Consider the following 12,821-nt stretch of genomic DNA (forward strand, 5'->3'; position numbering starts at 1 on the left):
TTACACCAAGGTCGTGGGTTCAATCCCCATATGGACCTTTTACTTAAGAGTTTGACTCAGTGATCCCTGTGGGTCCCTTCCAACTTAGAATACTCTGTGATCTGTGAGGACTAATCCAGGCAGGAAGAGCAGTTCTGTAAGCAGGGAGAGAAGAAACGCCTTCATCTCCCAGGGTGCCTTCGTCTCCCAGATGTCCCCATCCCTTTCCCCCCCTCGTTCCGGGGACACCGAGCCCCAGGCAGCGCGCAGCCCCAGGCTCCCTCTGCTGATATGCAGAGTCACTACAGCCCTCTCAGCAGAAGGGTCCAGTATGGCCCAGTACAGCCAGTTACCACCTCTGAAAAAAAGGAATTCCCTTTTTTATCCTGGCCCCCAAACGGACTAAGCACAGGGCACAAGAGCACAGGGGACTTGTCCTTGTTCCCCTCCATCCTCCCCCGCTTGCGGTGCTCCCCATGCTGGGCAGGAGGAAAGCCCCATGGAGAGGAGATAGTTACTAGATCCCCGAGGTGTAGACGGGCTGCATGGCCTGGTAGATTTTCAGGAAGGGCCGACAACCTGGAAGACATCAAGGCGGGGAGAAAAGGCACACTGCTGTTAGCCGGCTGGGCGGAGGGGCCAGGGGAGGGATTAGTCACGGGGGAGAAATCCAAACAGGGAGGGAGCCAAAGCAAACAGCCGCTCCCTGCCCCAGCCAGCCCGCACCGACCAAGGGCAACATCTGCAATGGGCAGAAAGGATGCTGTGGATGAGCTGAGAAAGGGCAAAGCCCTCACAGTTTGGGTCCTGTAGTACCTAGGACAAGTGCTGGGCTGGGGATAGGGGTGGGATGATGATCTGGGTGAGGTACTGCATCCCAAACCCCCGTCTGGTGCCATCCTTGGAAAAGCTGTCAGAAAATCATTGTCACCCCACAGCTCAGGTTAGTGCCCAGCATCGGGAGGGCATCCTCTGAGGGCATCTCTGCCAGAAAAGGGTAGCACCCTGCTAACATGAGTGAACAGTCTCTGAGAAGGAAAGGGAAATTCAAATTGCCAAGGAAATGGTGGAAAATATCCCCCAAGGAGGACAAGCCTGGCCAGGCAGTGTGGGATGGTGGTGTGGGAAGAAGCAGGCTGGGGGAGCAGCCGGGGGCACCTACCGCCTTTCGACTCAAAGTTGGGGATGCCGTGCATGATGACGTGGTGGAGGAAGAGGGGCTTGTTGTTCATCTTGATGCTGCCAGAGAGGAGCCCACTGAAGTAATGGATGTACCTGGAGGGCAGACAGGCAGCTCAGGGGCAGAACCCACAGAGGAACATCCACCTTGGAGCCCTGCATCCAACCCCCTACAGGGAAAACCCCAGCCCGCAAAGGCGTGCCAGGACCCACCTCCTCTGGGATGGCTGTCCCACGGGCACCACCTTGTCCTCATAGAAGCGCTTCATGGCAAACCTGTCCAGAGCCTGGTCAGCACTGTGGGGATTAAAGGGCAGACGTGGCTGAAGGGAACTATTGGCACCAGCACCCCAGCACCACTGGGATGGAGGTCACCAGTGAGCCCCAGGGCCACCCCAGGACCTCATGTCTCTCTCACCTGGCTGAGATGTTGCTGTAGTGCATGTAGGCAGCCACCACCACCCCCAGCCGGCCACGGTTCCCCTGCGGGCACACAGCAGAAGGGGTGTCATGGGGGCAGCAGGGCCTGTGAGCACCCAGGCACAGACATCCCACAGAGGCACACACAGATCCCTCTAAGCATACACCAGCCCACAGATGCCCCAACCCTTATTAGACACACACCAATCTGCACATATGTGCTGACACCTACCCACTCCCCAAACCACAAACCACCACATTCTCCACCTCTCTCAGCCCCTGAGGCTGCTCAGCCCAATCCCTGCAGCCCCACAGAGCCCCAGTGGCCCATCGTTGTGCCCCAGTGACGGGTCCTGCCCACCTTGTTGTGCAGCACCACCACGTTGTGTGCCGCTGCATTGAGCCACGTGTCCATGGCTTTGCAAATGCTGCAGATCTTCTCCAGCGCAGGGGTGTGCATGTCAGGCCATCCAAAATCCAGCACCTGAACAGGGGAACAAACAGCCTGGGGTCACAGGCACGCCCATGAGGAGTTCCCAGCCTGCCAGCAGGCAAAGCCCAGGGCATGTACACAGCATAGGCATTACTGTGTTGCTCTGACATGCAACCTCCCAGCCCCAACCCTGCATCCCACTGCTCAGATCCCTGGCCCAGGGAGGACACTGTGGTCCCAGATCTCAGGCCCCTCACCCCAGGTTACTTGGCTCAGCTTCTGAGGGCTCCCCCACTATCAGAGGGATATGGACAATGCCTTAGAGAGGTCTCCAGGAGATTCCAGACAGCCAGTTTTGGGCTGAGAAGGGGGGGCTGGGAGGGTAATGGGAGCCAAGCTGAAACACCACAAACACAGTGTGAAGTCTCAGTGCTTTTCTCAGGGTTTTTCCCAGCTGGATAGAATAGAAGAGGTGGCTGTTTTTCCCCTAGACATCTTGTAGCAGGGAGCTGGTCCTGCAGACAGGCCTGCCCTGAGGCCCCTGAGACCTCCCTGCTTCTCACAGCTGTGACCCACCTTGGGGTGAAGTTTGCTGACGTCACGTCTCCGCTCAGAGAGGTTGAAAAGCTTTAGGGAAAATGAAAAACACAGTGAGAGCACATCTTCCTTGCTGCCACCTCACCTCTTCTTCACCCGAAAGCCTTCCCAAATCCTGCTATGAGAGGCTTCCCCAGACACATTACCCGGAGTAACATTTTGCCATAGGGCAACACAATGACCAAAACTCCCAGGAGGTCTGAAAGGGACGGGTAATCTTCCATGAAGAAAACATCTATCCAGCATAGTGCAAAGACCCTCCCTCAACAGAGCCCAGATGGAGACAAGGATGCAGCATCCATTCCCTGCAAGTACCCACCCCCAGCAGCTGAGCACCCCAGCCCTTCCAGCAGCCTGACAGGGACCTGGCTGTGGCCCTCACCACATAGTTGTTCCCATGCTTGGACTTGAGCATGTGGGCCACTTCACGGAGGTTGCTGGAGTAGCTCTGCTCCTCGGCTGTGCTGGGGTAGGAGACAGCGATGATCCGCTCCGTGATGTACACCAGGTCCAGCTCACAGCTGCTCTCCATGGCTGCAGTCAGGCTCATGCTTCTGGGCAAGGAAGGGGACCACTGTCAAAGCACAGCATGGGGAGGGGACACAGGGGCCCTTCCCCACTCTGCAAGACAGGCTGGGACGTATGGGGACACGCCTGCAGTCTTTCCCCTGCTCCCACTCCTCTTGGGGACCCAAGCTGGGGATTGTAGGTCATAACTCCTGTGTCTTGTTCATTGGAGCATCTCCCAGGTACAGCACCACTGGAGAAGCAGGTCTCAGTGGGAGGGAGTGCCGAGCAGAGCAGAGATAGTCACCAGAAGGGGAAACTGAAGCAAGTACCTGGATGTTTTGCAGCGTGACTGCCCACTCCTGGGGGATTTTGTGGCATCCTAAAGAACCAGAGAGGAAGAGCAAGTTATCGCCATGACCCAGCCACAGCCAGCACAGGGGTCTTGCTAGACCTGGGTGTGATGGTGCTGCCAAAGCACCCCACCTCCACCACACTGCACTGAGCATCCTAACACCCCCAAAATATCGCTGTCTCCAAAGCCCACCAAGCATCCCAATGTCACAAGCAGCTTGACACATCCCACATGCTAAACCCAACTCTCACAACCCCAGTGCTGCTGGGACCAGCTGCCATGCACACTGTGGGGACAGTGCTTTGCCAAAGGGTCCCAGAGGACCTTTTGGGATAATGCTGAGCAGGTGGACACAGTCTCAGGCATGTCACAAGTCCCTCTTGTCTCTGCCAGGCTGCGGGCACACCTGGTGGGACAGAGCCGCTTTGGCCCTGCCTGGAGCAGGGGCAGGTTCGCTGCCCAAGCAGCACCGAGGAGCCAGCCAGGCACAACAGTTTGCTTTGGCCCCAGCTCCACCGAGCCAAACGCCTGGAGGAAATGTTTGAGCTCTTGGAGCAGGAAACTTCTATTTATGCTTGTTCTCCGGCCTCGAAAATTTCATCTGCAGCCGGCTTGCTCTGTGACTTTGTGACCTCAACCGAAAAACAAAGCAGAGTTTCCAAAAAAAGCTGCTGAGGAAAAACACACTTGCACCTCATTAGTTTCAGTATCTCTAGCTAATAAGCAGAAGTCATTTAAAGACTCATCTCACGCAGGCAACACGCCTGGAAGGATCAGAAATAAGAGATGCATCCTGCAGCTGATTCCTGGGTTGCCCCACTGGTCCCCAGAGCTGCAAGACTGCTGCTACTCTCCTCAGGGCTGCAGCATCCCACAGCCAGCACACCAAAGGGCACAGGACGAGGTGGGAGAGCAGTTTCCCTGACATCCTCCACCTGCCACCTTCTGCCCACCCAGCACAGTCCCAGAGCTGCTCCCATGGACAGCCAGTGTCACCCTCCACCAGCCCTGCATGCCCCTCTCAAGGTCAGGTTGCCCTGCAGAGCAGAGCCAGGCTCAGCAACCCTGGGGCCTGGGGACAATGTCACCCCTGCCAGCCAAAGCAGTTCCAGAAGGCAGCAGCTTTGCCTCAGTGACCAGAGGTGCGTGAACAGTAGTGACAATTCCCCCTCCAGTATTTCCTCAGGGTGTCCCAAATTGCCTGCTCTCCTCAGAAAACCCCCAGCATTGCTGAGGGCAAATAAGGCGTTAAAATGCAACAAAAGGAGAGGTAAAACTTTCCCTGAGAGAGCCAGGGTGCGTGGAACAAGCCTAAACCTGAATATGGGCTCATCCCTGCATCACCCACCAGTGATCAGGATGGGATCCCCACCATGGCTTGTGCAGAGCCTCAAACATTCATAACAGAGATCTCTGGGGTCCCACACCCACCAGCCAGGGGAGCCCCATCAGTCCTTGTCACCCCATCCAGCTGCAGCAGCTTCCCAAAACCACAGCCTTTCCCAACAGAGAGCTGACATGGGGAAACCAGGAATCACCCCCAGCTCCCGCATGGGTAAACTGAGGCACAGGAGGACAAGCAAGGTGGGGACACCAGAGTCCCTCTCCCTCCCCATACCTGGATAGCAGTGAGCCCCTTGCTAATCCATTTCCACGCCATGGCAGGTCCACTCCTGGCACCCTCCAGACCCGGGAGAGAGGGTGCCCACAGCCAGGGCCCTCCAGTGTCCCCTGCCCCAGCGAGAGCCCCTGAGCTCTGCCCTGCTGCCCGGGCTGTGCCATGCTCCCCACCCCCCAGCTGCAGCCGCGCTGCGTCTCTGCCGCCAGCCCCTGCACGAGGAAGAGTCAGCCTGCAATCAGCTGATAGGAGCTGTGCTCCTGTTATTAAACACTCCTGCCTGCCACTGGGCTGGGAGACCTTGCAAACGTCCCCTATGGAGAGAGACTCCAGCCAAACCAGTATAGCCCAGTCCAGCCCAGCAGAGGCTGGTCCCAGTCCTGTTGGGTTGAAGATCCCTCTGCCAGCCCCATCAAGAATATGCCTTCCAGTCCCAAGCTAGCTTGGCGTGTCCCCAAGCTCCTGGCAGCACCCAAAACCTGCAGGTCCCTTCTGCTTGGAAAGGGTGAAGAAAGGCACAAGAAAGGCTTCAGAAATATCAAGAAACTTCCCTGAAAGACAGCAAAGCCAGCAAAGGAGGCTTCTAACTGGATTGTTCTGAGGATGCTCTTTCTCAGGGCTGGAAACATGTCCTGGACAACCAAAGGGATTAGGAAAAGCCAGATCTCAGGTGAGGAAGGCTTTCATCCTCTTCCTCATGGGAACCACCATGCCTCCATCCCTTGGGTCCCAGCCCCAACACTCAGCGAGGCTGGCAAGCTGGCAGCAGGTGGGGGGGAGCTGTCCACATTGACTTTGGCAATGTATTTGTCTACACTGTCTTAGCAATTTCATGTCCACAGATTCAATAACAGATCCCCAGCTCCAAGACAGGAAAGTCAGCTTTGCAGCAAAAGCCTCAGCCCCCAGGATGCTGGGCTCCACCACTGCCTCTGCCACCAACCCCAGGCATCTCGCTTGGCCTTTGGCATGGCCACCATCACCTTGGCTGGCTGGGAGAGAGGACTTCAGGGCCCCAAGTATGTTGGGAAACTACAGGAGCATTCCAGGCTGAGGGATTTTGGCTGCAGGGAGTGTTTGCAGCAATGGGACAGGTACGAGTGACCCCCCGCAAGAGGTCTTGAGGCAGTGATCAGCCTTCATGACTGGTTGCACTTACCAGGACTTCTACCTGCTTGGTGATGCTCTCCCCCAGGGATGGCTGCAGACAGGAGCAAGGAGAAAGTGAGAAAAAGGCAAGCAAGAGAGTAAAGACTGAGAGAGGGACACACACACAGAGCAGGGTTAGGGTCAAAAGTTCCCCCTGGCCATTTCTGGTGATTCCTCGGAAATGTTCCACAGTTCTGTTCCCTTCCCTGCCTGCCAACATGTCCTCTCTTCCTAAAGGTTGGGAATCCCCCAAAACCCAAGTGCAGAGCTGGGATACTCAAGTACCAAGGATGCTGCCATCCTGCCTCTCAGCCACCACCACTGGCACTGGACCACTCTTGCCAATGGGAAGCATTTGGCTGAACCCTGAGCTTGTTCCGTGATGGGCACCTGGTGCCCCCCACATCTCTGGGATTCTACACGCATCCTCCATGGTCAGACCCTACAGCTGGGAAGTAAACAACAGGGCAAGCCCAGTGCAGTCCCACACCCAGCCTGGCAAGTGGCCAACAGCAGGACCAGCTCCCCAAGATAAGCCTGATCCCACAGGGCCAGTGAAGGACCCCAGTGGGAGCAGAGCCAGGGGATGAGATGCTCAAAACAGGGGAAAATTTGGTGACATGCCACTGGAGAGAGCTCTCAAAGGAGGCTGGGGACAGGAATTAACTTCCTGGGGTGGGGGAAAGTGTCTGGACCCCAAATATAGGAAGCAGGAGACAGATACCTCTGTCTGGGAATGGTGGTTGCGGTGCCTGGGGATGGCACAGCAAAAGGACACAGCTGAGTGGGTCCCCAGATGGGAGTCTTGGGACCAGGAGGCTGGAGGTCACCCCTAAAACCAGGCACTGCTCTACTCTTGGCAGCAGGGCCAGAGCAGACATTTCCATCCATGAGGCAGGGCAAACCCTTTCAATTTCCTCCCAAAGCCACAGTAACGGTCCCAGCTCAAAGCCAACACATTTTTGCTGTCGATAAGTACCCAAGGAGGTTGGCAGGGCTGGGGGGTGCAGGCAGAGATTAAACCCGGGGCAGATAACCAGCACGGGGCCCCAGAGCAGGCAGCATGTTCCACTCCTACCCCATGCCCTCGCTCACTTGGGCTCTTGCACTGCTCTTAGAGCTTGCAGGTGGTCATCCCTACATGCACTTTTCAGGTGAGACCCCTGCCCAGCTACGGGCTGCCCAGCCCAGAGCCCTGTGTGAGGCATGGATATTGCGGCACTGCCAGGCTGCCGAGCCTGAGCTGAAACCCTGCCAGGGCCTCCTCTCCTCAGCCTGCCCCAGCAAGCCTTGGCACACATCTGGAGCAAAAAGGAAGGGCTGCCGCACCGGCCCCGGGCTATGCCAGTCTCCTGCTGCCACGTGCCTGCTCTGCCTGCTGCCACGGGCATCACCAGGCTGGGGACAGGGCAGGGCAGCTGCTCTGCTGGCAAGATGCTGCCTGGTAGGCACCATCATGTCATGCTTCCCAAACCTCTTGCTGGGTACGGCCCTGCTCCAGGTGACATCCCAGTGCCCTGGTGCCCCCAGAGCCCAGCCATAGCCTGGAGCAGTGTGGCAAAGGACTGGGCTGTCTGCCCAGTACCCCCACACCTGCTCTCCCCAGGACAAGGTGAACGGAGATGATGCATCCAGCTGTTCTGCTAGTGTCCAGAGAGGACAGGGTGGGAACAACCTGCGTCACCCTGGCCCCAGCAGATTATTAAAGGCCTCTAGGACAGACAATAGCAGAGGGTGACAATAACAAGAGCTCAAATGCACGGCCTTGGGCGCCCCGAGCCAAAGGCACATCTGGTACAGCCATCTCCGGGTGTGCAAGAAACCGCCCCAGCTCTGGCCAGGGAGGGAAGGCCAGGGAACCCCAGAGCCCTGGATGGTCACGTCCTATCTGCCTGTCCCTCTCAGCAACCCTACAAGCCCCTCTTCCCTGATAGCTCCAGCTCCAAGAGTCCCTGGAGTGATGGCTGGACTGCTCCAACTTCTGCTGCTCAGCTGTGGGATGCCCTTCAGCCAGCAATGATGGGGGGCACAGCACCAAAATAGGGGTGTTCTTACCCCCAGCTCAAGACCCCTATGGTTTTGAGGGTGGAAGATTCACGTCCTGAAGCCCTGGGAGACAGAAAGCCCCATACCCAGAGCAGGATGCTCTAGCATCCCCAGAGCCCTGGCTGTCGCCCACGGCTCACAGTGGAGGTGTCACTTACCAGCTCATAGTTGACAGTGGGGGAGCAGGGGCTCACAGCCTGAAAGGAAGCAGAAAAGAGCCAGGATTAGTCCCTGAACATCCTGTCCAACACAGGGCACAAGAAGAGGCTGGAATGCAGCATTCACCCCCCACCCATTCCACGGGGAATACAGCACTGAGCCAAGCAAGTGACAGGGGTGCCCATGGCCTTGCCACCCCAGGCAGGAGCATAGGCAGCATCCCAAAGTCAAGGCTGGCTTCCTGAGAGTGGGAGCAGGCTCAGGGCCACAGCAGCTGTGCCATTCATCCTTGGCCAGGGAGCCAGGACAGCCCCAGCCGCAGCCCCAGCCCGGGTGGGCATGGCGAGCCCAGCACGGCACAGCGCAGGGCGGGCGCCTGATGCCAAGAGCAGCTCCTGGAACAAACCCCAGCCCAGCCTCGTGAGCTCCTGCAGCCGCCAGCTGAACAGCTCGGCTATTGTTACCTTAATTACCAGCGGCAATTACTGACAATTAACCTTGGGTTTTGTGTGCACCCCAGTCCCTCGGGAAGCAGCAGCATGCCAGGGTGGGAGAGGCAGCGCCTCGTAGGTGCTGGGGCAGCGGGCACAGGCACTCCAGCTCTTTGTTGGCCCAGAGATGCCAGCAGTAGTGGGAGGGTGTGATTCGGGGCATTTTGTCCTCTACAAATCCCACCAGGAGCAGTGACCCTCAGTAAGCCATCTCCTGCCCCATACCAGGATGGAGCCAAGATGGCAAACACCACTCAGGGGCTGGTCCCCTGCCATGGCAGCATGGGGACCCACTGCACCCCACTCTGCCTCTCCTGCCCCAGGCCGTAAAAAGAAGGATTTGCCCCAAGCACCCCACTTGGAGCACCCATATCCCATCCCATCCTGGTCCCCAGAGCACGATGCCCAGCGCCTGCTCCCCTCCCCGGCTGCCAGCCTGTTCCCATCCCGTCGCACTGTTTTCTTCAGGGGTTCCTCCTCCTCCCGCTCCCTTCCCCTGCGCATTATTATTATGATTTTATTCTAATGCAGAAACGCTTCCATAAAAGGCCCTTTTCCCTGCCCCGCGGCGCTGGCCCCGCGCCGGCCTCCCTGGAATGTTCTCCGGCAGCGGCAGCGAGCCGCTGCTGCGGACCGAGCCGACAGGGCTGTGCCGTGCCGTGCCGTGCCCCGCACACTGCCGTGCTCTTCCCCCGGGGATGCTCAACAAGCGCCCCTGACCAGAGATGGGGAAACGCGCAGCTCCCCCACAATGGGACACACTGCTCCCACAGCCAGGTAGGGTCCAGGCCCAGTCCTCCTCTGCTGTCGGCATGAAGAAGTTTGCAGGCTACAAATGCACCCCTGGCTGGAAAAGGGAAAAAGCTGGGGTGCCTGTGGTTGTATTTCCCTGACCTTAAGGATTCTCTGATGTGTAATATGGACTTGTGCTCACCCGACACCACTCTTCCCATCCACAGGAGACAGCAACTCAGGCTGTATGGCACTCTCGCATCCCAGAAAGGCAGTTTTACAAGGACTGCAGGAATGTAAAGCTGTTTCCCTCTCCCAAGTTTGGCTCAAACATGCCCCAAGTTCAAGGAGAAGAATGAAGACCCTGCCCCAGACAACGGACCCCTCCCTAGGGAAGTCCAGTTCCTGACCTAGAGGTGTACGAGCACCCCTCCTGCCCCGATGAGAGTACCACTCCATACAGCACCGCAGCGACCCCTGAACAGCCACCATCTCTGTCCTCAGGGATTCCTGCATCCACCGGTGCAGGGAGGGGTAGGAAAGGCGGGGGACTCGCACACCCCTGGTCCAGGCTTCGCTTTGCCGTGGCAGACATAGCGGCCTTTCTTCTCCCCCTCACCGGTGTTTGCATTCCTGCCGGCTGGCCCCCGCCGCCGACCCCGCCGCCCAGCAGCCCTGCCCAGGAATGCGAGGAACGAGGCGCAGCAGGGCTGCCGCCCACCCCACCAGCCCCCCATGGTCCCCCACCCGCCCACTCGGCCCCCCAGGTCGTAGCCCCATCCCTCCCAGCAGCCACGTCCCACGAGCTGCTGCCTTGAGACCCGAGTTTTGCCAAGCAGAAAAATCACTTTCCTCAGTACATGAGGCCCCATGGCCAGGAGTGATAGGAGTCTCTGATGTCTCATAAAGGGTTGGGCACACCCTGCAGCCTTCCGCTGGAAAGCGATGATGGGCTCCCTCGCTCATCACCAGCTGTCACTACACCTAGAGAAACTCGACACCCTTGACATGTTCAAGCCCAGAAATAAACACCTGGCTGGCAAACCCCTGAGAGTCCCTGGCCACACTGCCATAGCGCAGAGTAGCTCATGAGATGCCTCTTCCACCTAACCCCTCCAGCTGCAGCTCAGAGACTGACCTCTGCACCACAGATCCCAACAGGACTTCAGCACCATTTCACAAGAACTGAGCGAGGCTGGAGGAATGCAGACATCCACCTCCTATCCAGGGATGAGACACCTCAGAGCCTTCTCCATGCTGCAACCACTGCTCACACCTCCCTCCCTCAGCACCTCCTTCCTCTCCCTCCTCCTCCCTCAGTAAAACAACCCTTGCACCCATGGAAGTGCCCAGGGCCACTGCCAGCTCCTGCTTCAGTGGAGCATCCCCGTGGGTTGTAGCCCAAACCTGCAAGATGCCAGGAGGGCTGGGGGAAAACAAACCTCCATGGAGGGGCCCTGCGATTCAGGAACGGGCTGGATCAGTGCAGCACTGGGCTCTCCCCAGCTGGGCCGCTGGAGCCGGGCGAGCACTGGCCCGCAGCCCACGGCATGGCCCGTCCGGCTGCCGGTGGGTGATCCAGGCCCATCTCTGACGCATATCCCTTCCTTTGGGTGGCGGTTTTTGTTTTTCCCTTCCCCAGGAGCTCTGATAAACATTACGGAGCCGGACAATATCCGGGCTGGTGCTGACCCTTACTATGCCAGGAGCAGACGCAGCACCAGCCACCCTAGCCCTCACACAAACCCCTGCTCACCAGAGATGCTTCCCATGGCCAGGCACTGAAATGCTTGCAAGCCAACCCAGCTGGTGTGGTTGGAGACACGCTGTCAAAAAGGACACTGACATCCCAGACCCTCCCAAAGCAAGTCAGATTCACTGCCCCACTATTTAGAAAGAATGTGGACCCCAAGAGAGGGCATCAAAGCACCCTACTCCCTCCAGCCCCGTAAGTGGTTCCCATGCCCAAGCTACCCTGTGGTCTGGAAATGCAGTTGTCAAAGAGGAATGTGACTCAGTGGCCACATTGGCATCCCACAGGACAATGCTTGGGCAGTATAAATGCCTGCTCAGCCCATGTGATCCCACCTCATGGGGTCCCACATCACCCCATGAGGGACCACTTCCTCCCAAGCAAGTTCATCTCAGCTTTGTGACACTTACATCCCAGCTGGGCTGTGAATCACTTCCCCACACACCCCACGATTCTCTGCTCACCTCGAGACCCTGCCTCAAGTAAAGGGGATCCCAGGGACAGCCACAGGCAACTTCCCCAGCCATTCCCCAAGCCTTTCACCCATTTGCCAGTCACTCCAGCCCAGCCACAAAGCCCTGCTGAGCCCTCTCTTAGCCACAGTGTGAGGCAAAGTGTGAGCTGCCATCAGGCACCTCATAGCAGAAGACACTTCTAGGGGACAGGCTGGCACCACTAAAATGGGGATGTTGGGGAAGGCTTTTCCCTCTCCAGCAGCCCTGCTCCCCATTCCAGCTGCAGCATCTTTCTCCCCTGCCAGCCATAAGGGACTGTGGTGTCTGTGCTCTGGTCACCCCCCTTGCCCTGCACAGGGGTCAGGTACCCTCTGCCCATACCACGTGCTGGCTGCTCCTGCCCTCACATTTTTTGCAGCTCTGGCAAAACTGCTGTTTATGCAACACGTCCCCGGCAGGAGGACGGCATGTTTCCATGCACACCCGCTCCCCCCGCACTCCAGCTCCACCCTGCCCAGCACAGCCCCGGTGTGTGAGACACAGGGCAGCCACACAGAACCCCAGACCCCTGGCATGGGGGTCCCTGGGAGGAGGCAGCACCCCGTGCACCCCACAGCCCCTCTCTGCCCCCACCAGTACCCAGGGGTGCTGCTTCTGGGAGCTCTTCCATCGGGTGGGGGTAACTGGCAGATGCGCCGAAGGGCAGGGGAGCGGCTTGGCCAGCAGCTCAGGGTGACTCAGACTGGGCTGATGCTGGGGCACAGAGGTCTCACCACTCCCAGGCTTCCCTCCAAGCATCTCCAGCCCACCCTGCAGCTGGGTCAGGGACTATCATTGTCCCATCCTCTCCATGCCTGGATGCCTGGACAGCACCCATGCCAGAGGACATCAAGTCTACCCTGCCCCTGCATTCTCCAAAAGATGCTGGGGGCACCAGGGAGAGTACCA

The 12,821-nt window shown here is 58.3% G+C and overlaps 1 protein-coding gene across 11 annotated transcripts in view; it reads right to left on the bottom strand.

Annotated features, from left to right (window-relative positions):
* The window catches only part of TNS1 (tensin 1), a 55,331-nt gene that overhangs the window by 37,891 nt on the left and 4,619 nt on the right, over nt 1–12,821 (bottom strand). For 4 of the 11 annotated variants that reach the window (XM_041473032.1, XM_041473033.1, XM_041473031.1 and 1 more), the window contains exons 1-11: nt 11,108–11,259; nt 8,442–8,480; nt 6,248–6,289; nt 3,448–3,497; nt 2,991–3,162; nt 2,588–2,638; nt 1,940–2,062; nt 1,577–1,641; nt 1,372–1,455; nt 1,142–1,254; nt 498–558 (exon numbers count right to left, since the gene is read on the bottom strand). In XM_041473032.1, the coding sequence (XP_041328966.1) occupies nt 498–558; nt 1,142–1,254; nt 1,372–1,455; nt 1,577–1,641; nt 1,940–2,062; nt 2,588–2,638; nt 2,991–3,162; nt 3,448–3,497; nt 6,248–6,289; nt 8,442–8,480; nt 11,108–11,113 (806 nt within the window). In that variant the 5' untranslated portion in view covers nt 11,114–11,259. Of the gene's footprint in view, nt 1–497; nt 559–1,141; nt 1,255–1,371; nt 1,456–1,576; nt 1,642–1,939; nt 2,063–2,587; nt 2,639–2,990; nt 3,163–3,447; nt 3,498–6,247; nt 6,290–8,441; nt 8,481–11,107; nt 11,261–12,821 lie in introns of those variants that run through there. The other 7 variants (XM_041473035.1, XM_041473034.1, XM_041473037.1 and 4 more) reach the window with 5 other exon arrangements.

This window comes from Pyrgilauda ruficollis, unplaced genomic scaffold (genome assembly GCF_017590135.1).
Source record: "Pyrgilauda ruficollis isolate IOZ18807 unplaced genomic scaffold, ASM1759013v1 scaffold3, whole genome shotgun sequence".
Classification (NCBI taxonomy): Eukaryota; Metazoa; Chordata; class Aves; order Passeriformes; family Passeridae; genus Pyrgilauda; species Pyrgilauda ruficollis.